This window comes from Tetrao urogallus, assembly GCF_951394365.1.
Source record: "Tetrao urogallus genome assembly, chromosome: 7".
Taxonomy (NCBI): Eukaryota; Metazoa; Chordata; class Aves; order Galliformes; family Phasianidae; genus Tetrao; species Tetrao urogallus.
In genome coordinates this window covers 4,221,303-4,247,624 of record NC_136820.1, presented here as the reverse complement: position 1 = coordinate 4,247,624, position 26,322 = coordinate 4,221,303, and the positions used below count along the sequence as shown (strand labels likewise).

Genomic DNA, 26,322 nt, shown 5'->3' with positions numbered 1-26,322 from the left:
AGTGTGTGTCAGCCATTGAAAATGCTTCCTTGAAGGCAGCATTTTTCCTTCTTCCATTAATTTTCACGGGAGTAAAGGCTTATGCTATGTAAACTGGGTGAAATATCTCACTACAGGATATCTCACCTATTTCTTAGCATAGGGATTAGGTGATGTAAAGCAGTCATTTTCCTGTCCTTTTCCTTCGTATGTATGGAGATGGGAGCCTTTTGCTAGAATGTGGCTCTGAGGTGAACACTAATATGGAGCAAAGATGCATCCAGCAAAATGTCCAATAAAATGACATCATGTTCTCTGAGCCAAAAAAGGTAAAGGCATGTAATAGTTATTCTTAAGAGCAAATACGGATGTTTGCCAAATGGAGATCAGTGCAAGACTTGGAAGTACTTAGGTGTAAAGTCATCCAAAGTCTTGCCTAGCTCAGCAGTCATTAGTACAGATACTATGCAACTGTGCTTGATGACAGAACTGTGCCAGACACCATGTTTTCATGGGCATCACCTGCAGGACGTTTGTGTAGCAGTAATGAAATACGAAATTCACTCCAGGTTTTCCTCTTCTCCAAATTGCTTTTCCTGGTACCGCTCTCTCCACCTAATTGTAGCTTTCCCTAATTCTGCAGGGGCTGGTAAAATACATGGAAAAGTTATCTTAGAATTTATCATCAGATGTGATAACTTTGTAATTTTTCTTAGGGTTAGGTTATAGATGTGAGAATATTGTGTCTCCATGGCTCCTGGCTTCTGGCCTTGGGGAAATGTGTATCTGCCATGAGATAAAACATCTGAAAATGTAATGAGGACTATTAAAATCCCCAATTAGTCAGACAAGCAGCACAGCCAGATCTGTAAAACAGACTTTGTGTCCACAAGGGATCTTCAGTTGAGGGGATAAGCAAGAAAACCCATTCCCAGGTCCTTAGTATTCTAATAGTGACCACTTTCACATGGTTGTAGTTTTGTTACCACAAGCTTTTGAGCCTTGTATCAAGATTAACCGTTTAGACCACTTGATTTTAGTGCATATTGGACTGATCCATTGGGCTGCTTGCAAAAGCACTATTTAAAATATTTTCAAATTTCTCTGGAGCACAGAAGTTTCTAACAGCGTTGTGGAAAAGTACAGACTTAATAGATGTGTGTGTTCATCAGGCATCTGTTGGTTTTCCCATTAAATTATTACTTTGTTGTTGTACTCTTGGCTGCATTACGTTAAACTTGCATTTCAGCCCACTTTTTCTGTCATCCACACTGGCTTTTGCTCTGTCTCTGGCTTGGAGTACATCGACTTGCTCTCCAGTTCTTGGGATTCCAGCCCTTGTTCCACAAATGTTTTAAGCTGCCATTTGCCAGCACTGTTGCTAAAAGAAGCAGTTTCTCCTCTCCTTTGTATTAACAGAGAGGTTTTTGTTGCTGGGAATGTACCAGACGAGGGAACTGACCAGGACTAAGCTTGTTTCCAACCACCCTATAATTTCTTTGAATGCTGTTGCAAGTGCTTGCACTTGAGGGTGAGGAGGGGTAGGTAGGTTTGCTTGTGGAGAGTGAGGACAACTGATTCAGTTTTAATGTGTGTGCAGAACTCTTGAGGGGGCATGTTATGTGACACCCATGGGACTGAGTAGGCACCGAGGTCTTGGGTCTCTAAGCAGTGGGTGGCCTGGGGCTAGAACTTGAGTACAGCCACTAGAGGCAGGAGAGACATATCCAAAATAGACTGTCTCCTTCATGAAGGATTCATGAAAAGAATGGTGACTTTTATTTTTAAATGAAAACTGATCCATTTCTGAATATCCCCAATCCGTAGCTGGTAAGCTAACCGTGGGCTATTCTATTAAGCAGCTGAATTGAAGAAAGAAAAAAGAAATCTATATTGTATGCTAGATCAGAGAGTTCTGATATTTTAAAATTTCTAGGACATCCACACTATCTTCAAAGGAATTCCTGAGAAGTTTGTTTAACAAAAATTTGTGCAGGAATAGTTTGAATGAGCAATGTCAGGGAAGTAGTGCAGGTTCTCAGAACTCTTGAATGTATCTATACATTATATTTGCTAGGAGATGCTTTTTAACATGCTGTTTTTCAACATGTTATTTTTTTCTCTAATAATAGAGCTAAGCTTTCAGTAAAGGTTTTGACCAGTTTTAGTTAACTGGATAGAAATACAAGTTCAAAAATTCACCTGATTCATGCCATATCTTTAAACAGTCTGTTTGCTTTATTCCAAGAATGCTTTATAAAGAAATAAATTCAAAAGATTTATTCTTAAGTGAGAAAGGAAATGTACTGATACTGATACTTTTCACAAATGAAACTTCATTTGCAGCCCTGCCACTGTTGTGTTTGTAGAAAATCATTCATCTTTCTCCCTCAACCTGAAAGAGTGACATAAGAAATCAGGAATGCTGTTAGTAAATCTGCAGATAACAACAGAAGGTGGAGTGTGTCTGAAGCTGGTTTTTGTGTTTCTTTTTCCTTGCTTCTCTCATCATGATGCCATTCAAAAGGGAGTTCAGGGCTCTGGTGATTGAGATGGTGTTAGCCACCGATATGTCCTGTCACTTCCAGCAAATCAAAGCCATGAAGAATGCTTTGCAGCAGCCAGAAGGGTGAGTCACTTCACAGCACTGTGCACTGAGGGGCTTCATTTCAGCTTGTGCTTTGCCATTATGTTTAACCTCAAAAGCACCTCTCCAGAGGCCCTCACTCTCCTTGATGTGCACCTCACTTCTGTTTCTGCTGTTGAATTTTGAATGAATTCACTTAGGAGTGGACAAGCATTACCTACACACAAATCTCTGTTCTGTGTTGGTGGACCAAAGCTTGCAAAGGTCACTGTGTTGGGGTAAGCTTCCCTAGTCATTTTCCTTTGTATATGAGGGTAACATCAAGGGCATGATCCAATGAACAAACTCTACCAACTGAGTAGGACTCTGGGATCTACAAAACACAATCAGTGTGTTATCTTTCTGCAGATGGCAGCAGCAGCCACCATGGCAAGGGGCCTGCTCCATAACAAGGGGAAAGACAAAAACAATCTGAGGTACATCAAAGGAAAGACTGGAAAAGAACAGATGGAGCATTATGGGGAAGGCCTTTTTTTTCACAGTATACCAGTAGGAGTTGTAGTATTTTGTCCACAGCCTTCTCCATAAAGTTCTCGTTATGCTATTCTTAGTGATGGTCCTCTCTTTTTTTCACTCCAGACACAGATCTGTTCAGCACCCTCTAGAATTATATCTGTGTCAGATCAGAGTGTGGCTCATCACTTGGTGTCTCTGAAGCTACAGCTCTTCCAACTATTTCGGGCAGTCAAAAGCTGGAATTAAAAACTGAAATTACTCATCCCAAGCAAACATTATTTACTGAGTTCTTGGGCTAGGCTTTCAGGTTGTAGTCTTAAGAAATTGCCAGCTTCGCTCCAGTTTCCTAACAGTGAAGCATACTTACTGTGCAAAGTCATCACTGTCCCTGAGAGCAGATCCTGTTTACTGCAGTAAGATGAACTCTCTTCTGACCTGCATAAAATGCAGCACAGATGAAATAGGGAGCATAGTGGCTCTTCAGTCTGATTGTGCAAAGAAGTGAGCCTGGAAAGGAGCTTAACAAAGCTGAGCAAAGTTTCTCTTTATACTTCTTAATGTCTTTGTTACAATAGGAGTGGTGTATGTTGGAGAAATTAGTCAACCTTTCCTGGTTGTCAGGTTTTATGAACATGGAAATACTCCATTAATATCCTGACCAAAGACTCTGATGGCCTTATTTCCCTTTTTAAGTGAGATTTTTGTTGTTCTCCACTGCAAGTGCAGGCAATTAACTTGTTTGATCCTTTGGATTTTCAGAATTGACAAGCCGAAAGCCTTATCACTGTTGTTGCATACAGCAGATATCAGTCATCCAGCCAAGGCCTGGGACCTCCACCACCGCTGGACCATGTCTCTGCTAGAGGAGTTCTTCAGACAGGTAAAGATGGAGAATTGCTCTGTGTTTTGGCAGCACAGAGGATCGGGCAAGTAAGAAAATGTGAACGTGTATTTTCTTTCTTCTCTGATTTTCTCAAGAACATCCTAAATGATAGGAAGCTGTTTTGTCTGGTACAGTAGCACTGCCTATCAAGTCTCTTGGAAAGGCAGTGTCTGCTACACTGCCTATAGATAGAAATATTACCTGCATAGGAGAAGTTCTAATGTGGCTTGCTAAGCCAGGCTAACTATTTTTATGGAATCAGTATTTCTTTCTAACTTGAAAAAGATAGAATATATGATGTTCTGCTTAGCTAATAAGCCGTAGAAAATGCATTTAGGTAGTTACATGTTATAAAGCTGTACCTATATTTTTGGAGTAGACATAAAGAAGTCCATTGTCCTTACCAATCTTTAACCAGTTTTTTGAAGGACATCTGCCTTAAAGGCATTATGGGAATTCCTTCTTAATAAGGACCTTGCAAAAATTTGCTTTGAATCCTTAAGTTTGTTTTTCAAAGCAAGAATGGGTTTACTGGGTGGAAGCAGGAAAATCGTGCCTGCATCCATCTCTGTGTTACCACACAGAAGGCTCATGTAAGGAGGGTGATTTTCACATGCATTTTAGGGAAGACTCTGTCACTGGGCATGCTTATTCTCTTACAGCTCAGAAAGATACTAGATCTGATAAAATATACCATTGCTGAGCACCCTAAAAGATTGATGAGGGAATTAAGATTAGCTGGCTGTAAGGACACAAAAAGGCCAGGTTTGGATCTGCTTTACATGTGCAATGAGGCAAAATCATTTTACGTTTTCACAAGGACAGTTGAACAACAAATCATGCTTCAATTTTGAATGACAAATGCCTCCATGTCTAGATAAAGCATTGCATAAAACTTGTATTCTAGTTCTAAATTACGATGAAGTATTAACTCCCTTTTTGGGAAAAACCTTATGTTTACCATGAAAAGTAGACTTGTTCATTCAAGTTAGTAGATGGGTAAATACATACATCCCTACATGGTAGCAGAAGAGCAACATGCACTCTTCTCTGTTTGAGCTGAAAAGTGCCACTAGCCAGAGGGAACTAAGAAAGTAGGCTGGTTTCAGTTTAGGTATTTATTTCTTTATGCTCTTCAAGTGCAGATTCTCTTCCACATTTTTTGTTGTGTGTTATGAGGCACTTAACCTGAATCAGTATGGGTTTCTAAAGCTCTTGGTTTCCAGTTCTCCAGTCATGTGACACAGGTCTTCCTGCATGAACTATGCGTGTTTGTTGATGTTAATGCTGCTTTTGAATACAATTTTATTGACTGATATTCAGCAGCTGGAATAAAGATCTCATAAAGGAAATATCTTGCATGTTTTACCTAGCAATTTAGCCATCCATGAAGGATCTGCCTGAACAGCTTCAAAATCATGTATGTCTTTGAGCAGTCAGGAAGGCTGTTAGGGGCTCTGGGGTTTGTAAGAGGCACGAGGAGTAAGAGAAAAGTGATGATTAGATAAGAGCTGGTACTGAAAAATGCTTTTCCTGAGAGGTGTGGCAGACATGATAACAGGTTACTTCAAAATATTTCTGTGTTTGGTTTCTGGCTTACCCTGAAATTTGTACATCAGACTCCTAACATAAAGCAGGAGAAAATTGTTGTTTCACCCAAAGCTCTAACCTCTGGCAGAATTTATTCCTTCTGTTTATGTACGTTATAATAATAACAAAGAAAAAACCTATTCAGTGCTTCTTATGCCTACAGTTTTTCCCTAATTTGTTTGCTGGCTATTTTGACTTCCATTTGACATTAGTCAGAATAATGGCATGAAGTTCAGCACAGTTAAAGTGAGTTGCTGATTTAAGGAATTGGTTCTCTGGTACATTTAATAGGCTGTTTGAGTTTGAATGCTCACTGGGGATTACTGCAGCTGTCATCCTATGTATCCTATCAGCCTCAAGCAATTTGTAATAGTGTGACTGAAGCAAGCTTGGTGTGAATATGCAGCTTAAATGACTGGAAGAAATGGGTTTGTAACACTTGATCTTCCACACCATTGTGTGATGTTAAGAAAGGACTGTCAGTTCTGAGGGCTGGAAGCACGTTTGTACCTTTGTTCTTTAGCTCTTACATGAAATGTTAACAATATCAGTGTTTCCTTTGGACAAAAAATGTGATCTGTATCTGGCCAGCCATGACCTGTAATTCCTTATCTGAAAGACAAAAGGAAAAAAAGCCTTAGCAAGTGCAAATCCTGAAGGATCAATCACAATACTGAGGACTGAGGACGGTGTTCTGAGTTTTCCAGAGAGCTCCAAAGAGAATCATTCTTAAGTACAAAAGGGTGCTTATGTAGTGCTTGGAAGTACCAAGCAGACAGGGAAAGCTATGAGGAAGGATTCGCTGGAATCAAAATGCTCGATTCCCACCGTTCTCCTTGGACCACGACTTTTCCAGCCAGACTCAGTTCTCCATAAATTATCTGCGTTTACAAAAACATGCATGTACAAAACCTACTTCACAAAAGAAAGTAAAACGGGTTGCTTTTACAGCAGTGACCTAAGATATCAAAGTTCAATGCCTTGTTCTAATTTATTCTCTTTTTTTTTTTCTCCAGGGTGACAAAGAAGCAGAGCTAGGGCTTCCCTTCTCTCCGTTGTGTGACCGGAAGTCCACTATGGTTGCTCAGTCTCAAATAGGTATGTCCCTTTTGGTGCACTGTAAGTAGCATCTTAAAAACAAAACTCAGAATCCCAGAATCATAGATTCACCAAGGTTGGAAAAGATCTCTAAGATCATCCGGTTCAACCATCCACCTGTTACCAATATTTCCCACTAAATGTCCTTTCATACAACATCTAAACATTCCTTGAACACCTCCAGGGATGATGACTCCACCACCTCACAGGCAGCCATTCCAGAGCCTGTCCACTGTTTCAGAGAAGAAGTTTTTCCTCCAACCTGAATCTCTTCTGGTGCAACTTGAGGCCAGAAAACTTATTTCTCCCTGTGCATGGAGGTTACAGTGATCTCTCACTATTTGAAGCTAGGTTATAGAGAAGAAGTAATAAAGTGCAGTGGTATTTTCTCCAGATCAACAATTCAAAGCTGAGGAGCCATTAAATTTACGGTGGTCTTTCCTTGCAGTAGAGTTACTTCTGATGTATGTGACTGCAGAACTGACTGCAGTGCCCAGTCATGACATTATTCTGTGGTTTTCTGAGCACTGGATATGAGGTGCGCATGGCATTGTGCTGTGAGTTTTCTTAGAGGTTATGGAAACATAACGTCAGTCCTTTTGATGACCTAGGCAAAAACTGTTGTATTTTTCATTTGTTTGTTTCTTTGTTTGTTTTTTCACTTATTTTCCCCACCCTTTCCCTCTCAGTGCTCAAAGCCAATCAATATTTTGCACGGAAACCATTTTCAACTCCATTCATTCAGAAGCAGAGATCTTTTTACAGACTCACTAATAGTGCTTTCTTTCTCTCTTGCAAAATCACGGGGTTGCAGAATGTCTGAAGTGGGAAGGAGCCATCTAGGTCCAACCTCTGCTCACGCAGAGGAGTGACTTCAAAACCTTCCAGGCATCCTATTCCAGTGCTCCATCACCTGCACAGTTAAAAAGTGCTTTCTGATGTTTTGATCTTACCTTTTGTTTTCCAGTGTGTGCCTCTTGTCCTGGCACTGGGCACCACTGAAATGAGCCTGGTTCTGTCCTCTTTGCACTCTCCCTTCAGATGTTCATAGGCTTTTTTAAGATCTCTCCTGAGTCTTCTCCAGACTGAGTAGTCCCAGCTCATAGCAGAGGTACTCCCATCCCTTGACCATCTTGTTGACCCTGTGTTGGACTCTTTTCCTGTATATCCCCATTTCTCTTGTTATGGGAGGCCCAGAACTGGGCATGATAGCAAGGGCACATTGCTAACTCATGTTCAACTTGGGGTTGTCAGGACCTCTCAGTCCTTCTCTGCAGATCTGCTTCTCTACTGAGTGCCTGGAATTGTTCATCCTCCACAGGAAAGACGTGGAGGTTTTGGAGAAAGTCCAGAGGAGGGCCATGAGGAAGACCAGAGGACTGAAGCACCTCTCTTATGAAGAAAAATTGAGAGAACTTGTTTTGTTCAGTCTGAAGCAGAAAAGACTCCAGGAAGACCTCATTGTGTCCTTCCAGTGTTTAAAGGGAGATTATAAACAGGAGGGAAATTGTTTACATGTATAAATAGTGATAGGACAAAGGGGAATGGTGTTCAACTAAAGGAGAGAAGATTTAGATCAGATGTCAGGGGTAGGTTTTTGCTCTCAATGAAAACATTGGTGAGGTGCTGGAACATGCTTCCCAGAGAGGTTGTGGATGCCCGTCACTGGAGGCATTCAAGACCAGACAACCTGATTTATTACTTGATCTAGCATTTGGAAATTCTGCCTGTGGCAGAGGGGATGGAGCTAGCTGATCATTGAGGGCCCTTTCAATTCAAGTCATTCTATGATTCTGCTAGACAGGAGGTGCAGGACTTCATGAGATTCTTGCCAGCTCACCTCTTCAGCCTGTCACGATTCCCCTGATGAGTCAGCCATTCCCTCCAGTTTTGTTTCATCTGTGAATTTACTGAGAGTGCACTCTACCCAAACGTCTCCTCCAATTAGTGAAAGAAAAGGAGGATGGGGAAACAGTAAGCCTGATAGCTGGGGAGAAGTCAAGAGGAGTTAACTGAAGTAGGCATGTTCTGCTGGCTAGAAGCAAAAAAAGAGACAACTTGAGAAGAAAAGATGGATTTATGGGTAGATATTTATGCCCACAAAGCTAGTGAAAAATGTTATCTATCCATGACTGGAGAACAGAATGCCAAATGGAAGAAGAAAAGACAGATAATGCTGACTCCCAGCATAAGGGAACTGAGTCCAGAAGCAGAAAGAAAACAAATGTATTCAAGGAAAGCAATCAAGAGAAGAATTTGAAGTACGAAATTTCTCAGCTGTCTCCTGAGCTGGCCAAAGAACAAAACAAATATATCCCCAAGCTTAGGAAAGTACAGGTTCACATCTGTGGCTCAGAGCTGTTTCTTGTTTAAAATTATTTCATTGTTCTCGTTAGGCAGCCACTCCCTTAGTGGACTTCATTCAGATGTTTCTGGCTCTGCAAGCTTAGGCAGTTCATGCAACAATCTGAACTTGAAAAGCCCTGTACAAACCCAAACTGGATGCCAAATTTCTAGAGTGTAGCCCTCTGAAACAGTACCCCAGAAAGGTGTGTATGTGTGTACAGCACAACACAAGCCCTGAGAAGACTTATATTTTGCCAGTAGCTCAGTGGAGGGAAGCAACAGCAAACTTAACGAGCTTCAGTATGAGCTAAAACCCATGTTGAAGATTCCTGTGCAGACTATGCCTACTGCTATGGGAGATGATGACCTCTCTGTGGTTGGTGTGGAGGAAAAGAGACATTTGGACTTATCTTTGACGGTGGTTCTGGCAGCTTTAAGATATGTCCCTCACACCTTACCAGGAAGAGGAGCTGTGCTTCCTGCGTGTCCCCTTCTGAGCTCTGGTAAGCTCAGTGTGCTTAGAAACCAATTTGCCTTGTCCTCTGCTTTCATGCTTTTTGACTCAGAAGGCCAGGAGAGCCAAGAAACTTCTATACTATGGATGTATTTTGTCAAGCCGCTGCAAAATTAATGATGAATTAAACTGTCACCAGGATAATTACACTTTATAAAAGCGGCACTCCGTCAGCGTGTAAAGGCAGCCTTATTTAGTTGAATGCTATTTGTCACTGTATTCTTTTGTGTGGTTTTGTGATCCATTGACACCAATAGGCCGTTATCCATAATCCTTGGCTTCTGATGTAAAGTTTTCATTTCTCTGTCTGCTGTGTATATTGGCATCATCTGTCTGTAACGCCTCCTTTGTTAGATCAGAATGTCTTACATGTTCTGCCTCTCTGCTGAGGCAAGGCTTTCTCAGTTGTAAGGTAGATTCTCAGGGAAATAATCTGATCCTATTCATGTATTTATTTGATCAACAGTCCCAACAGGCTGTTCACTGGGTTAGTAATGACTGCATTTCTTTGCAGAAGCAAGTTCCTTTTGAATTCCAAATCACGCAGTGAGCAGCCGTGAGTTTCTACAAATGAAACAAATAAACAAACAAACAAAACCATCTATACTTCCTTAAATAAAATTGTGCTACTGATATTGCCAGGGACAGAGCATAGAAATCCTGTTCTGGTGGCTTGGCTTGTTTGTAGTTGCTGGTTTGCCACTGAAAGTTGACTGCAGATGCCACAAACAGCGGGCAGGCATTTTTATTAACTAAGGGATTTCATAAATGCAGACAGAAGGCTTTCCAGCATGCACTCTTTCCATAAAAATGAAGCAAAAATTTCCTCAAAATAAAGAATGTCTCCTTTTCTTGTTTCTTTAATTTATGGATCAATTTTTCAGTATTAAAACTAATACATTTTTTAAAACAAATATCAAACAAAGAACCTTAGTTTTAAAATCTACTAACGCTAGTGATCAGTTTATCATCCTTTTTCTTCCTCAATAAAAATACTTTTGGTAAATATGTCTGTACCCTACTGAGGTACAGAAATCATGAGAGATTCATGTGCAGGTCAGGCTGCTAACTGGAGTGGGGAAGGCAAACAGATTTCAAAGAAAACCAGGCCAAAACTTGTGCTTCCTGACATGAATATCAGGGGTTAAAGCTTCTCAATCTTTCTCAGACTGTAGAAAGCTTGTCTGATGAGAGATGAAACTCACTTGCAACTGATAAATGTAAGAACATCTTTTTATTTTTGTCCAGTAGCTGGCAAGAAAGAAAATTACAGCTTCAGAAAACATTGTATGAAGGCTGAGAAGTTTATGTTTCTGGTTTGTTGGTTTCTTTGCTTGTATTGTGGTGGGCTTTAGGGAAACAATTCTCCTGCCAGTGTTTGTTGTGGTGGTGTTCTCAGGTGGAATGAATGAATTGCCTGTTATCAACTCCTCAGTATGCAATGGCAATTGATAAGAACATCCTAGTCACTGGGGTACAGAAATATTTACTTCACTCAGTCTTTTGAAAAAGAAAGATGGTGGTGAATTGGTCTTAGGCTACACCATTAACAAGTTTTAAATCCGGGTTAATTATTTTGAATTTAAATCACAGTGTCTTTAGGTAAGAAGAAAGAGAATACTGAAGAGTAGTTTGGGATTATAGTATAAATTACATAATTGCTACTCAGATTGCTCTGGAAGTAATGCCTCCTCTTTATTTCCATGGAAACCAAAACAGATACAAAGAGCACGATAACCCTATTTGATGGAGTGCATTCTCAGCGACAAAACACTTTCTCAACACTGTCACTACCATGAGGTATGCATTTGCAGCAGTGATGAGCTGCTGAAAGAGCCATCATGCTGCATTCACAAAAATCTGTACCAGCAGAGGTGATCCACTGTCACTGTTGCCGCTGTGGAAACGCATCACCCACTGCCTCATTGTGGTGACATCCACTGTTTGGTCTCCATAAATGTTCAGTAAGTGTTGATGAATGCCAGTGTGTCATTTTTTCCCATGTGGAAGAAGTCAGTGACACAGCTTTCCTTCATGCACACTTTCATCTCAGGCGCCATCTGCTGCCATCTGTCGCAAGGCAGCAGGCTTCAGCAGAATATTGATTGGAAGGTTCACTCCCTTCTGCCATATCACCAACATCTGCCTTTGCTGTTGTGGGCCAATGTAATAAAATAAGAGGCATTACTTTCAGATCAGCCCTCATAATGAAGTCCAGTGATTTGCATCGATGACTTGGATTTCTTTGGTCACTAAGAAGTAAAAAAAAATATTGAAGGAGATTAGAAGAGACGTAGAGACAGGCAGACACACGTAAATCAAATTCTCAGTATCCTCTGGGTTCCTGTGACACACTGTTCTCAGTCAGTAAAATTTGCAGTGTTTTTAAAAGTAATGTGAAGTTTCCTAGGGTTAACTGCACTCAGTTTCCTGCTGTGGCTTTATACTGCATGCATTTTTGTTTAACAACATGAAAGGAAAGGTGATATTTTCCCTTAAGTTTGCATAAGAGTATATCAAAGTTATGGAAGCACGTGGTTCGGATGCTCGTGTAAGATTGAAGGTTCAGTAATGCATGATTTTTTCTTTAATTTACAAAGTATTAGTATGAAATTCTGAGAACTTGGAAGTAATGTTTTTAATTATGCTAAGTATGAAAATATGATTCATTGTCTGACATTTTAGAAGTATAGAAAAAAATCAAGCAAATCAGGCAAGGGAACTAGAAGTATGCTCAGCTACCTTGCACTTTTAGAATGAGTTTGAGATCGCTGATGCAGTGACTTCACATTAATCATTATTTCACCTTCTTGACTGTGCTTGCATTTCTGCTCAGGTTTCATTGATTTCATCGTGGAACCCACTTTTACTGTGCTGACTGATATGACTGAGAAGATTGTGACACCGCTCATAGATGAAGCTTCCCGTTCTGGCATGTCTGGGTTCAGACGTTCCAGGTGAACAACCATATGTCCTCTCCCTTTAGAGCACGTGTTGCTTTTGCATCCAGGTCCCCTGGTGAATGTCATGGTCTGTGTCCACATCCATCCCTCCACAGTGTATGTCTGCCACGTGTTGTAAAGCTTGCTGTCCACATTGCCAGCACAACAGCTCACCTTGTGATGTGACTGTTTTGAAGGGAAACTCAAGCCAAAGTAGGGCAAAGAGGGAGGCTGGCCATCTTGGAAATGGAGCCAAGCCTCTAGAGGCACTGAATGCAAGTGGATGTAGCCATGTAGTGCTCTCTCATTCACTAATGCCAAAACAGGAGGTAGGTAGTGTCATTGAGAAGCGCTCATTTCTAGGAATATGGAAGTATAAACACGTAATTAAAGAGGATTGGGAAGTATAGGAAGACTTACTTAGAGTTATTCAAATGTGTGAATTATCACCAGAGTTCACCTGCAGCTTGGATATAAGGAGTGTTGGCCCATTCATTCCCTTCTGCAGTAGTAGAGAATCTGCTACTTCAGTAATTTCATGAACAAGGCATGTCTTAGGATTCAGGTGGCACATGGTTTGTACTGCTTAGAGTGAAGCCTCCAAATCAGGATTTTTTCCCCAAGCAAATTCTTTATTCTTGGACAAGAATAAACCAGGGCAACCACTAATATCTTTCTATATCAGTTATCTTGCTGTCTTTATTAAAATGTGCACTATGACATGCCTCTCCTTGAAAGAGAACTGCTAGGTCTGTAACTGAAATGAGTGCCTATTTCAGCTTTAATGAGGTCATCAAACCCTGGATGGATGCTGGTATACAGCAGTTCTGTGTCTAATGACTCCAGCAGGTGAATTTGAGGAGACTCCTCTGACATACTGGATTTCTAGGTTTGTCTGACTCTCCATTTGATGTTTAGGGAGCGGAGATGCACAGCAAAGAACCACTTTGTGTGGTTCTCTTTGTAAGGAATCATGTCTATCAACCATCAGGAAGAGGAGAGTCCATTATTTCTAATGCTGGCTCAGATTGTGCTGCTTGCTTTAACATTGATTGCCGTGGGGCTAAAGGGAGGGAGGGAATTGTGGAGGATTCAAGGTTATCTTTCTTCTTCTTTGGGTGTTATCTAGATTTAGAGTAATAATTTCTTAGCTGTGTTAGGTGCACTGATTTCTGTTACGTTTTGTGATCTTGTGTCCCAGTCTGAATAGCATCAGTCCCTCTGAAGTTAAGAGATCAAGTGTCAAGAGCACTGGGTCAGAAGGAAGTGCCTCACTCAACTGCTCCATACTCACTGTGGACTTCAAATGTTTTAAAGCCACCTGGACTGAGGTGGTGCAGCAGAACCGGGAGAAATGGAAAGCACAAGCCACCAAAGGTAACATCCAGGCTTCTTAGTGAAAGAATAAAAATTCTTTTGACCTCTTCTACTTCAAACTCATCTTCAATCAAATTATTCTCCAAGTAAGCACTGCTAGTTTGAAAGAACCTGCTTCTCTAGGTCAACAGCTTACATTGAATTCAGAAAGATAGGAATATGGTGACTCATCTGTACCTTACATGCTTCTGTGAGATGTAAGTGTAGATAACAGAGAGGATTTGGACAATAGGAGGAAAAAAAGGAATTCTAAGGGAAGCCCCCAAAGGTCATGAGTCAGACTCAGAGCGTGTGCAAAAACAGCAGGAAAAGGATTTTGGGAGATGTGTTATCAATTGTTTACTGTTAAGATTAAAAGAGACAGGAATGATATGTCAGCTGAAAAGGCCATGGTATTCTGGATCCATGTCTGACTTCATATTTGCAGTGATACCTTGGATGAGAATATAGGAAGTTTGCTGCTTCTGCTCATGATATCACAAATCTGTGCAGGACTGCAGAATATAAAGTCTGCATTGATTGTGAGCTTGGAAGCAGACCAGGCATCCAAAATGTCATACAACTGAAAGTGCCTTAGAGTCATTTAGATGTGTTTGGAGAAAACAAAGTCAGAATTTGATTACATTTATTTCTTCATGAAACTGTGATACAGTGTCTCCTTTGAGCTGAATGCTCGTTACTAAACCCATTATTTAATGGAGCTGTTGTATTTCATATAAATGGAAGGAGTTTGATTGTAATACATTATGTGGTTTGGGCTTTATGACCAATGGAAGACTTGGCTTAGTTCTCTATTTGCCAAAGCAGATCTGTCCTCTCTAATTGAAAGGCCTGTCTAATGGTGCAGGGAAGCTCATGGAGGTGCTAATCCAGCAGTGCTGTAGCAAGCCCTAGTTTCCTGAGCTGAATCTCTTCTCTTGTTTGGGTGCAGAATGCAGCATTTTGGTTTCTTTTCAGATCCACAGAATAAAGGGAGCTGAATACCATCAGACTCCCAGAAAGCTGTCTATGTGAGCTGCCGCTGATTTCAAGAGCGATTAGTAAAGCCAGGGAAGCACATATCTAATTTGATTATATTTTCATGTGAGCCGTAATTTATTCATTTAAAAAGTAATTAACTTGAGCTAGCTGCTGACAAGGAAACACAAATTGACATTTCTTATACAGAGAGCTTTCACCTTTCTCTCCTGTAACCAATTGGTACATTGTTCTCAAAACCGTTTCTGGTTCACTCATAAGAAGTACTTGAGGAGACACCATTGTTTTTTTTTGTGATTTTTGCTCTCTGCTAAGTTGCTGCTCCTGTAGGGACCAAAACATTTTCCCTATAGGTGTCAAGATTACTTCCATTGGACTAATTGGACTCTATTCTTTGATTTGCAGGATATGCTTGTCTATTTATCAGCTTACAAAATGTCTCAGGAACCAGGAAATACATCTCTTTGTGATTCCTATCTCAATTAGAGTACAATTGGTTATCTACAACAGGGTGATGGATGGGTGGGCTGTGATATTGCAGACCTAGAAATCCTGTAGGGAGGCAGAATGAGATATACTAGGCAGCACAGTGCAGTCACTTCTGAATGCTTAAAGTCAGTACGGATACAGATATGTCCTGAAGCTCAATAAGGCTCTAAATTGAGTGTGGGCTGAGTTATTCAGTTGCTTTTGCACGTTAATTCTTTTCTGATCATAGAAAAGAGGATAAAATTACAGAGTTTCTGCCTGCACATGGGTTTTTTAGCTCGAGCACTACATTAAATGATTCTATGATTAGGGGATGTAGTTGTGTTCTGGGACACGTTCCCCTTTTGGGAATGGAAGAGAAGGTACTGATAGTAATGTATTAGTCTGGTAAGAAAGGATAGAGATGTAAAGAAATTATAGCAGTAAGTAGAAATGAAGAGATAAGGAAGCTGGAATTGAAAGCAACTTGGATAAGGGGGAAAAATGGATTTTCAAAGAACCAAGACTTTCAAAGTGTTTAGGATTATGTGGTGCAACATAGGGTAAACTAAATGTGATTTGACTGACTCCTGTATATCAGAAATGAAGATAACCCCTGTACCCCTAAAGACATACTTACAGAGCTAATATCTCTTTCTAATTTACCTCTTAAGTTTTCCAAAGAGCTGCATTTTCAGAAGGGAACCTCATATGGTTAAAAATGTACATGTACATATGATGTAGGCCAACACAGGGTATTTTTTTTCAGAGTACTTTCTTAAATGTTCTCCTGTGCTCTTTTTCCCTTGTCAAGTCAATTCCTACACTTATCTAAGTAACACCTGTTTGCACGTTAAAAGCTGAAGTATTTATATGTGTGAATTGTATTTCTTGCAAAATTGACTGATAATCATCATTTCTTTTCATGTTTTGCTTCTCTCTTTGCTGAGGATGCAGAAGAAAAAGCTAAGAAAGAAGCAGAGGAAAGTGTTCATCAGGGAACAGATGAAAAGAAAACAGATGAAAAGGATGAGAAGCCAACTGAAGATGCCACAGCAGCAAAGACGGAGAACAGCAAAGAACCAAATCCTGGGGAAAACAAAAGTTCAGATTCCAATGAAAATTCCCACGTAAATGGGACTGGGCAAACTGGAGTGACCAGACACGAAGCCTCTCAAGGAAAAAGCGTTCCTAGGACAGATAAGGGAATGGATTCTCATCACACATCACAGGAAGAGAAACATGTCCACAATGGTAAGTTCTCTCCTTCCACTGAAAGGTGAATGCCACCCTAAACGTGGCATTTCATCTCAGTAATGGGATGGGAGCAGTTGATGTTGTGAAAAAAGTTGTCCTGGGTGCAGAACCTTTTCCTAGAATTCGGCATTGGTACTTCCAAGTATTATTGTTTTGTAAGAGATGGAGCTCATAATGTCTGCTTCATGCTTTTGGCAAAGGGCAATAAGACTCTTCTCATGGAAATGAATCCGCTTGTTTTGATGTACACTTCAAAGCTGAAACAAACTATTGTGGTTCAGTGAACAACTTCACTGATTCACTGGTTAGTCAAAAGAGGAGATGCTGAAGATATAAACACTTTCAAAGGCCAATTTAAGGTATCTTTGAACAGATTCTCAAATGTAAATATGTTTTAGGACTGCAGCTCTTTTCCCTTCTCCGCTGCTTTTAAGAGTTATTTTATTTATACTACATTTGTTCTGTTTTATTATGGCAAACATGAGCCTTTTCTTAAAGATTTATTGTCAAAAAACTGTGAGTGAGTTAAAATAATTATATTTTGCACTTAGAAAAGGTGGAAAAAGAACTGAATTGAAAATTGCATACCACATTAAAATAAGTTATTAGACCTAGGAATCACAGAATCACGAAATTGTAGGGGTTGGAAGGATCTCTGTAGATCATCAACTCCAAATCACCTGCTAAAGCAAGTTCCCTATGGAAAGTCCCACAGGAAGACGTGCAGGTGAGTTCTGAATATCTCCAGACAGGGAGACTCTGCAGCCTCTGTAGGCAGATTGTTCCAGTGCTCTATCACCCTCAAAGAAAACAAGTTTTTCCTCATGTTTATACTGTAACTTGCTATGTTCCAGTTAAGTGCCCGCTGACCCTTGTCCTGTTGCTGGGCACCACTGAAAAGAGCCTGGCCCATCAGCTTGCTTCCAGTCCTGTAGGTATTTCTAAACAAGGAGAAAAGGGAGCAGAGGATGCAGGTTTCCCTAGAGGGATGCAAAAGAATCCCCTATAGTTATACACACTCTGGAGGTGACTGACCTTCTGGCTTTTATCATAGGAGGCAGCTAAGGAACGTTTGTCACTGTTTTGGTTGGCCTGGCTTATTTCCCAGTTGGTTGCAATGGAGCACTTGGACCCCACTCCCCAGGTCCTTCATTTTAAAGCCTGCTTCACTAGTTTGGCCAGCCTGCTGCCAAAGATGCCCTTCTAGACAGGTGGATCCCATCCCTCCCTAACAGGTCCTATTCTTCACAGGGAGTCCCATTCTCATAAAAAGCAAACCATAAAAACCTTGAGCTAGCACCAGCCACATACATAGCCAGGAGTTGATACGTATTACATGCCTATTTCTGGCTTTCCTCTTTTCTCCAACTGGCAAGATTGAAGAAAAGATAATCTGGACAGTAGGACTTTTCACTTGCACTCCCAGGACTTTGTTGTCTTATTTGATTCTGTCCCTGAGAACAGATCAGTTGGCTATTGGCCGTTTCACTGTCCTTCCCTCGCCAGCCTTGCTCCTCTAAGTCATTAGCAAGAAATGACATTACAGCCTCATGTGATTTCTCATCATGTTGGTAACGTCAGCCAGTGCAAAACCATCAAAACACTGAGATTCTGAAGCATCCTCTTAGGAAAAAATGAGTAATTGTATAGACATTGAAATTCCGGGGCTAAGGCAGTGGACTCAGATGGCAGCTGAGGCAAGAATTCTGTTTGAAGTACTCCTGGTAGGACTGGATGCAGGCCTTCCCCAGTGATTCTTTTGTCATTAGATTTTTTTAGAGTGGAAGGACTAGATAGATCCAAGTTGTCATGCTGTTACACATGGGATTTTTCTTCCAGCTGTGTTTGTGGGCCCCACAAAGAAACAAAAAGGTTGGCAATGTGAAATCTCAGTTACACTGCAATTGATTTTGCTCCTGAAATCCTTTATTTTACAGGCTTCTAACAACATAAGGGCTAAGTATGCTCTGGTGATTTTCACCGTACCTTTTTCTGCAATGTCTCTCTGCTGCAGGTGTCTGAAGTGCTGTGGAAGGAATTATAATGATTTCTGCAAATTAGTGTGTTCCTTAGGGCAAGAAATTCTGCTCTTTAATTTATGGGAGAAGGCCCTAATGAATTACATTCTCTGCAGAATCTTTGGAGACTGATGAAATCTAACATTCATATATCTGGGTTCATGCAGTTTCCTTTATTTTACATCTGTTAATACCTCGTCATGAGATATCTGCCTTTGCCTTTGTCATCTCTTTCAGAAAGATCATTATGATCATGATCACTGCTCTGCTACTGGCAGTATGGCATGGTAGATATCGCAATACCCAGCAGTCTCCTATTCATAAAAAGATATTCAATGAAAGTTAAAAATTGTGTTGTCAGAGGAGCTGGAAGTCTCTCTCACTTCTCACTCCCTGCTCACTTCCCTTGTGCTTTCTCAGAGATGTCAAACTGGGAAATAAAGTGTGTGTTCATGCCCATCATCTTTGCCTGCACGCACTTGGGGTCAAGTCCCTCATTTATGCAGTGGGAATGTAAGAAGCCTTCTGTGCCTTGCTGGATACATTTTCATTTCATCTTGAATACAGTGTCCTTGTAGAGATCATCTTTTTCAAGCAGACACCTCAGTCCTACCTGGAGTACCTGGAGCTGCTCATACCTCTCTTCAGATTGGACTTTCCAAAGAAGCCCGAATCAATGGCAGTATATAATAAGCTGAGGAAGTTGCTGTCTGTCTCGTGTCTTCTTGTTTTGATTTTTCTCTCACCCACACAATGGCCTTAATAAGAAAACCATGGAAGTTTTGGTTCTAAATGAGAACAAAACAGGACATGTTTTTTCCATCTTGCTAAATGTTTTAAGATTTCAAAACCACTTTTCTATTACAGGAATATTAATTAGAGAGGGAGAAACCAATCTTCTGTCATCCAAGAACAACAGTTGTTCCAGTGGTTAGGGCACAGTTTAGAAGAGGCGGGCCTCGTTTCTCTACATTTTCACTTTTTTGAGCTGTTTCAAAAATAAATACTCATTGACAGTAACTGTTTTGAAGGCAGATTTGTTCCTCTCTATCATAGCAATCCCTGAGTTCTCGATCCAAAGGCTAGGAAGTGGTAATAGTAGCAAAAAACAGTAATACAGCTGGAATAAGCGTTGCTTTTATACAGCCATGTACTTTGAATTTACAAAATTCTGAAGTGAGATTTAATACAGGTTTTTTTTCATGTTGAGATGTGGCTTACAAATTCCCTGCTGCTCTCTTTTGGGTGAAGGAAGAGATGCCTGCTCCCATCTGTGCAGGCTGCCATTGGACTTCTCTGGACATCTCTGGACATCTGCAGGAAGGAGACCTCCTTTGTTGCTGAATGAGCCCTATTCTACTGTATCTACCCCTTGAAGTAAATTTTAGTTCATAGTGGCATTTGGCAACAGAACATTCTTTTCAGTGGGGAGATGTCTGGGAAGGTCTGTTGTGCTCTGCTGTGCGACTGATAGAGGACAGAGAATAAGAAGGACCCCAGTTACCCTTTTTGGCTTCTTAAAATATACGCCAGCACTAATTCCCATTTTTGTTCTGCATCGACTGGTGTACTCCTAAAGACCTTGTCTTCCTGGTTTGCTGTATAGACTCTAAATCCAGTGATCAATGCTAGGATGCTTGTCTGTTTCTTGATATCAGTGTACACAGACCAGCGTAAATGATTTGTGGATAAGTAAAGCTGGTAAGAGAAAGGATGATCCAATGAAGCAGGACTTTTTAGGATATCTAAACTGGTTCTTTAATGCAGAGACCTGTGACAGAGCCTCACAGGATCTTAACTCAGTCTTTTAAAAGCATACATTTTTTAGAGTCTTGATTTTGAGATGAAGGTAGTATTCAGGTTTTAATGGTGCATGTGCAGTGAGGAGAAGCATGAGTTTGCATGGGCACTTAAAGGGGTCTTAGCAGAATATGAAAGTAAATTGTGAAGCTTGGTTTTCTGCTGGAGTCAGATAAACACTGAGTGTTGCATTGTTCTGACCTAATTATATGCATTATATGACCTAATCCTAGGTCATTGTGAATCTGAATATTTCCTCTTAAGGAAAATCTTTCTTGGATGTTGACATTTGATGGGGTTACAGGCATTAATACACTGCAGTTTGAATTATAATGCTTATAGTATCCCTTCTTTCTTCGTTCTAGGTGAAATAAAGGAAGACAGTATGGCAGACAAAAAAGATCAATCTAGTGTGGGAAATGAATCAAAGAAAACAGATGGTAAGGACTTACTATTTTGTTTTGTTTTGTCACTCATTTCTATATGCAATCTATTGTTTTATAAGCATCCATATTTTATGATTACAAAAAATTGTGTGGTCACCTGGAAAACATTTAACAGAAACAGTCATTAGATATGACAGAAGCCATTAGGGGTATTCTGGGGGAAAATCATCTCTTTCACGTAATGTCTAATGCCACTTAATTTTTCTGTTGGTAAACCATCTTCTTTATCTTCTTGAACAATTTCTGTGCACCATCCATAAGAAAAATCCTGGATTGTTTGAACTGCTTAATACGAAACATGGGTTTGTAAGGTTCTATCCTGAGTTTCTTTGAGCCAAATTCTGCTCTCAGTTAAGATCAACTGTATGGGGGTGCAAAACACAAATCTAAGCAAAACCCTGAACAAGGTGCATCTCCTTTTTTCTGGTTGCACATCACACTATGTCAATCCAACCACAAAGGTTTCTTGACTTAATGCTCTGAGGTGGAATTTGCCAAATGCTGTTGAACCACAGGTATGGGAAGGAAGCAAGCAAGAATAGGCACATCAGCACAGAAGCGCTGTTAAGGATACTCTAGAAAAGGGATATTGCTAAAACACTTTTGAACTGAAACAATCCCAAGTTGTATGACAATTTCTTAAACACCTAGAAATAATTTCATACAGCCCTGAGCCTATTGTAAATTTTCACAGATGTTTTAGTAGCATCAGCAAAGCAGAAAAATGCCTATAAGAGATGTGGCATGTGTGCTCTTCTGCTTCTCAGCTGTGCAGCAAAAGGCTACAAGATAGTATCTGACTCCACATCACCCCAGAACTGATTGCTTAAATACTGCATAGCAGAATAAATGGAAACAAATGCTACAGCTAAGATTTCCTTTGTATGTCTTGATTAAATCCATTGAAATATTCCTAAATATAAATAGTGCAGTATTGTGTTTTAATGATCAAGAAAGGCAACCTCGTTTTAAGTGCTGCAGTTTAGAAGGATGTTGTTTGCTTTTACTGTTACCTTGTGAGAAATTACTTCGTGTTCTTACTCTTGCAGAAAAGTGACAAATAAGAAGATAATGTTATCCTTAGCGAAAAGAAAAGAAAAAAGTAAAGCAATTCATCTATAATCACATGTATTAATTTCAGACACACAAATATGTAGTTTATACAGAGCTCTGTTAGCAATGATTGTTCAGGAAAAATCAATTATTTGTTGGAATATTTATACACTTATTATTTATACACTTTGGATAAGTGTCTGTCAGGAAGAGTCGTGAATGAGTACCATTCATAACTCTTCACACAGTACGCAGAAATAAAGAGCAAATTTTCAATTAGCTGTCTGGCTCTGCAGGCATTTATGAATACATGCATGTCTTATGTAGCTGTAATGGCTTCACAAGGATTAGTAGGAGGAATGGCTTTTCTCCCCACTGCAGCTGGTGATGGCAGAACAGTGGCTGTGTAGAAAGACTGCTCCCTTGGCAGGATGGGCAGATGCAGAAAGCTTGGGGCTTCTCTTAACAGATGCAGGGGCATCAGACCAACCATGAGAGTAGGCTTGGGAACCCCTAAACTTGAGGACAAGGTCACCTTTGAAAGCTTGCAGTTGCAGTCTCTTGGAAAGAGTAGGGACACCTATTTAATCTGGCTGGAAGACAAAGAGGTGAATGTTTCATGCTGACTTAAAAGTATGGTAGTGAATTTGCTTACTTCCAAGTTGCTAGTCTTGGAGTGCTGTTAGCTATTTAATGTTTGTTCTTCTGCAAGGATGTGTTCTGCTCAACCCCTTAAGGAAAAGACCAGTGCCATGAGATCAGCTGATTACAGTGAATAAGGAACTGTAACCAAGCAAAAACAATTTATGGACTCCATGTTTTTCATTCAAATGCTGTAGGGAGAGATTATGACTAATGATGTCACTAACAGAAATAGGGAATATCTGTGAAGGACAAGCCCTAGGAAAGTATTGGGATATTGGGCACTTGTGTTTTGAGAAATACTGCGTGACCCCTTCTGTCCATTGCTCAGTTCTGAGCAAATCTCCTTACCAGCCATGTAAGGGATGCAGAAAAATGAATCTTGCCCACAAATAGTACGTAGCTGTTTGTAGACTACTGAACTATGTACCCAAACATATGGTTTCTCATCTGCTGGGACATGGTCCTTCATATACTGGGAAAAAAGCAGAGGAGTTGGAAAGACTCAGGTTACAGCGCTGGAATTTTCTCACCACTTCTAGATTGCTTTCGAGTGAATATCAGCCCAGGTTTTAGCAGCATCAGGCCCAGTGCTTGGGTTTCACAGCTCTTAGTCTGCAAGTGGGGTGTATTTGTGTGAAATAGGTGCTCGTTTGTGCAGATTCATCACACCCCATGCGGGCTTTGGCTTTCTTTTGGCCTCCCATTAGCATCAGCTAGAGCCCTGCACCCAAGCTGAGGTCAGTCTGCTGTTCTGTCCTGCTGTGAGAAAAAAGCTGCAGTGTAACTACATGAATCTTTGCATGATCTTGCCCATGGTACTTTTTGAGCACATACAAGATGTTACTGTAATATGTTCTAATTGGAATATGTAAGTGCTAAACCATTTCTAATCATCCTTCTACTTCATGGAGAACCAGGTGGCCAAGGAAATACGAATAACCATCCTATGTGGACACAAAGACATTAAGTGGCTTGCCTGTGCTGTAGTCACAGGTGTAGCATGTGTCAGTGCTACCCTTATGCTACCCACAGATTGGTGTGCATGCCTCCAGAAATAGGGATCAAGCTCTGTAAGCCACTTGGAAGCTATAAATGCATCTAGCCAGAGCTTCACACAGCTGAATCTATTGGTACCACAGCCTGCTAGTTTAAATAGTTTGAGGACACCTGTGCAAGCTGCAGTTGTGCCTTAGAATGCAGTATTAAATGCTTCAAAATCTTGTTTGAGTTTCTTAAACACAGGATAGCATCCTCATTGTCATGTAATCTTCCTGTTACTGGCTTTTTGTTTGTTCTGTGGGACATTCAGTTGTTACTCAGTGCTGCCCTTATCTTCAGCTTCGAGAGAAGAGATATGAGACTGCCATTTCTTTGTAAAGACACAGTCCTATCTGACATTATCAGCACCAACAGCATCATCAAATGTTTTCTGTGGAATAAAGTGTTATTAAATCATTTTGGAAAACCTGATTTTCCCCTGTGAAATAGTCACTATTCAATACTTGGAATGGAAATTTTAAAGCAGTCACACAGAAGTAATTTTTTTTATACATTCACAGCATTTATTTTTGCAATTTTTTCTACTCATATACTTAGAATAAATGAGAAAACTTTTTACATCATGTTGCACTTTCACAAGTTATGGCTTCATTTCTTTTTCCTACTAGGGAAAATGTCTGCAATATTAAGTTTTCAGTGCAACTCTTTGTTCCAGTCACCAAAATACAGTTTATTCTGCTACTCTTTTTCAGCTAGGAAATAACAGAAATTTGCAGGTTCATTTGTGTGTGTTTGTGTTTATGTGTGTTTGTGTGTGTTTATGTGTATTTATGTGTGTTTTCCTGGCAACTTATCTCATGGTAAAAAGCAAATCTGCTTCTTGAAGCACAGAAATACATAGGGTATTATTGCTCGTATCTTGAACTGCTGGTATGTGCTGGGAAAGCCTCGTGTGCCCTGGCTGTGTACGATGAGCAACACTCCCACCTCGTGGTCAGATCGTACCCCTGCATTTCAATAGTACTTGCCTCTGTGCGGTGCGAAAGCAAATAATACAGTACATTACAATGCAAGGCAGTATGCATCTTTTCACATGTTCACATGTACAGTCTCTATGATGAGTACATACATTAAAAGCATTCCAGGAATTTAGACCTTTATCACAGAATCACAGAATGGCTTGGGTTGGAAGTGATCCCAAGGATCATCAAGTTGCAACCCCCCTGCTACAGGCAGGGCCACCAACCTCCAGATGTGGAAGTAGACCAGGTGCCCAGGGCCCCATCCAACGTCACCTTGAACACCTCCAGGAACGGAGCATCCACAGCTTTTCTGGAAAGCCTGTTCCAGCACCTCACCTCTCTCTCTCTGTGAAGAACTTCCCCCTGACATGCAATCTAAACCTTTCCTCCCTGAGCTTAAAACCATTCTCCCTTGTCCTCTTACTGTCTACCTTTGTAAGAAGTTGCTTCCTCTCCTTTTTATAATCCCCTTCTAGATACTGGCAGGCTGCAGTGAGGTCTGCTTTCAGCCTTTTCTTCTCTACACTGAACAAGCCCAGCTCCCTTAGCCTGTCCTTGCATGGGAGGTGCTCCAGCCCTCTGGTCATCTTCATGGCCCTCCTCTCGACTCACTCCAACAGCTCCACATCTTTCCTACACTGGGGGCCTCAGAACTGGATGCAGCACTCCAGATGGGGCCTCATGAGGACAGAATAGTACTTTATCTTCTTTTGTGTTTTGTTTTGTTTTGTTTCAAGCTAGACTGTTGCTTAATAGTAGTTCAAATCCTTTCCTATGGGTTCAGTACATTGACCATGCCAACGTGTAGAGCTCCTTTCGGTCTTATTTTTTCTTGACAATCAGCAAGTACAAAATTCCCTGTTTAGAAAGGCAAAATACAGGGGCTCTGTCACTTCCTATCACAGATGTGATTAAAAAAAAATCAAAAATGAAGCATTCGTGATGGAGTAGCTTGCACAGAGCATTGCAATCTGGGAATGTCTTTGGTGTAGGAGTGCTTTTTTTGAGAGGACTTTAAATGATGATGTGGTGGAGCTGTGATGATGGCCCTACTTTTACTGCAGATACAGTTGAGTTAACAGAATTCTTCCCTGTTAATATAGAGGAGAATGCAGCTTTTCACAAAGTTGTTCAGCCACTTTATGATGATCTGTCTTTGCAGCCTTCTGCAGATATGGTTTTCAGACGTGCATTTTGTGTGTTGATCTAGGTAAGACCAACACATCGCACTGAACACTAGATTTCTTCTGTCAAAATCTTGCTTGTATAATCTGCATGATGCAAGTGCTGTTCTAACCGAGGTTGCTCAAACATATAAGGGAACAACATTCACCTCTATATTCTTCAGAGAGGGAAAACCATGGAAACATAGAATCATAGAATCACTCAGGTTGGAAAAGACCTTAAAGATCATCGAGTCCAACCATGACCTAATCATAGTACTGTAACTCTAACAACCCTCTGCTAAATCTTGGTAAACGATGGTAAAAATGGTTAATTTAAAGTCATGTAAATAACAGAGCCTTCTCTATTTCTATTCCAAAAAATAGGCTGATTTCTCCATTATTGTCAAAAGCAAAAAGCCCATTTCAGTTGGTCAGGCAAACACGCTGGACTTCCTTCTGTAAGATATTGCTTTGATATTATATGTCAGGATCCAGCAGTGGTGGCAAATTGGAATTACAATAGCTAAAGGCCACTTCTAGAGACAATTTCCTTCCTTTTCTTACTTCTTTTATGGCCTGCTACCTGAATTACATTAGAGGTTATTGCCCTGCATTGGAAATTGGAAAGCATTGTATTC

At 40.5% G+C, this 26,322-nt stretch overlaps 1 protein-coding gene across 2 annotated transcripts in view; it reads left to right on the top strand.

Moving 5' to 3' along the window:
• The window catches only part of PDE1C (phosphodiesterase 1C), a gene marked incomplete at both ends in the record, with an annotated part of 281,466 nt that overhangs the window by 228,871 nt on the left and 26,273 nt on the right, over positions 1 to 26,322 (top strand). The window contains 7 exons of one of the 2 annotated variants that reach the window (XM_079538517.1): positions 2,507 to 2,608; positions 3,842 to 3,962; positions 6,572 to 6,653; positions 12,350 to 12,470; positions 13,657 to 13,832; positions 16,236 to 16,532; positions 20,719 to 20,793. In XM_079538517.1, coding sequence (XP_079394643.1) covers positions 2,507 to 2,608; positions 3,842 to 3,962; positions 6,572 to 6,653; positions 12,350 to 12,470; positions 13,657 to 13,832; positions 16,236 to 16,532; positions 20,719 to 20,793 — 974 coding nt within the window. Of the gene's footprint in view, positions 1 to 2,506; positions 2,609 to 3,841; positions 3,963 to 6,571; positions 6,654 to 12,349; positions 12,471 to 13,656; positions 13,833 to 16,235; positions 16,533 to 20,718; positions 20,812 to 26,322 lie in introns of both variants that reach the window. The other variant, XM_079538518.1, reaches the window with a different exon arrangement.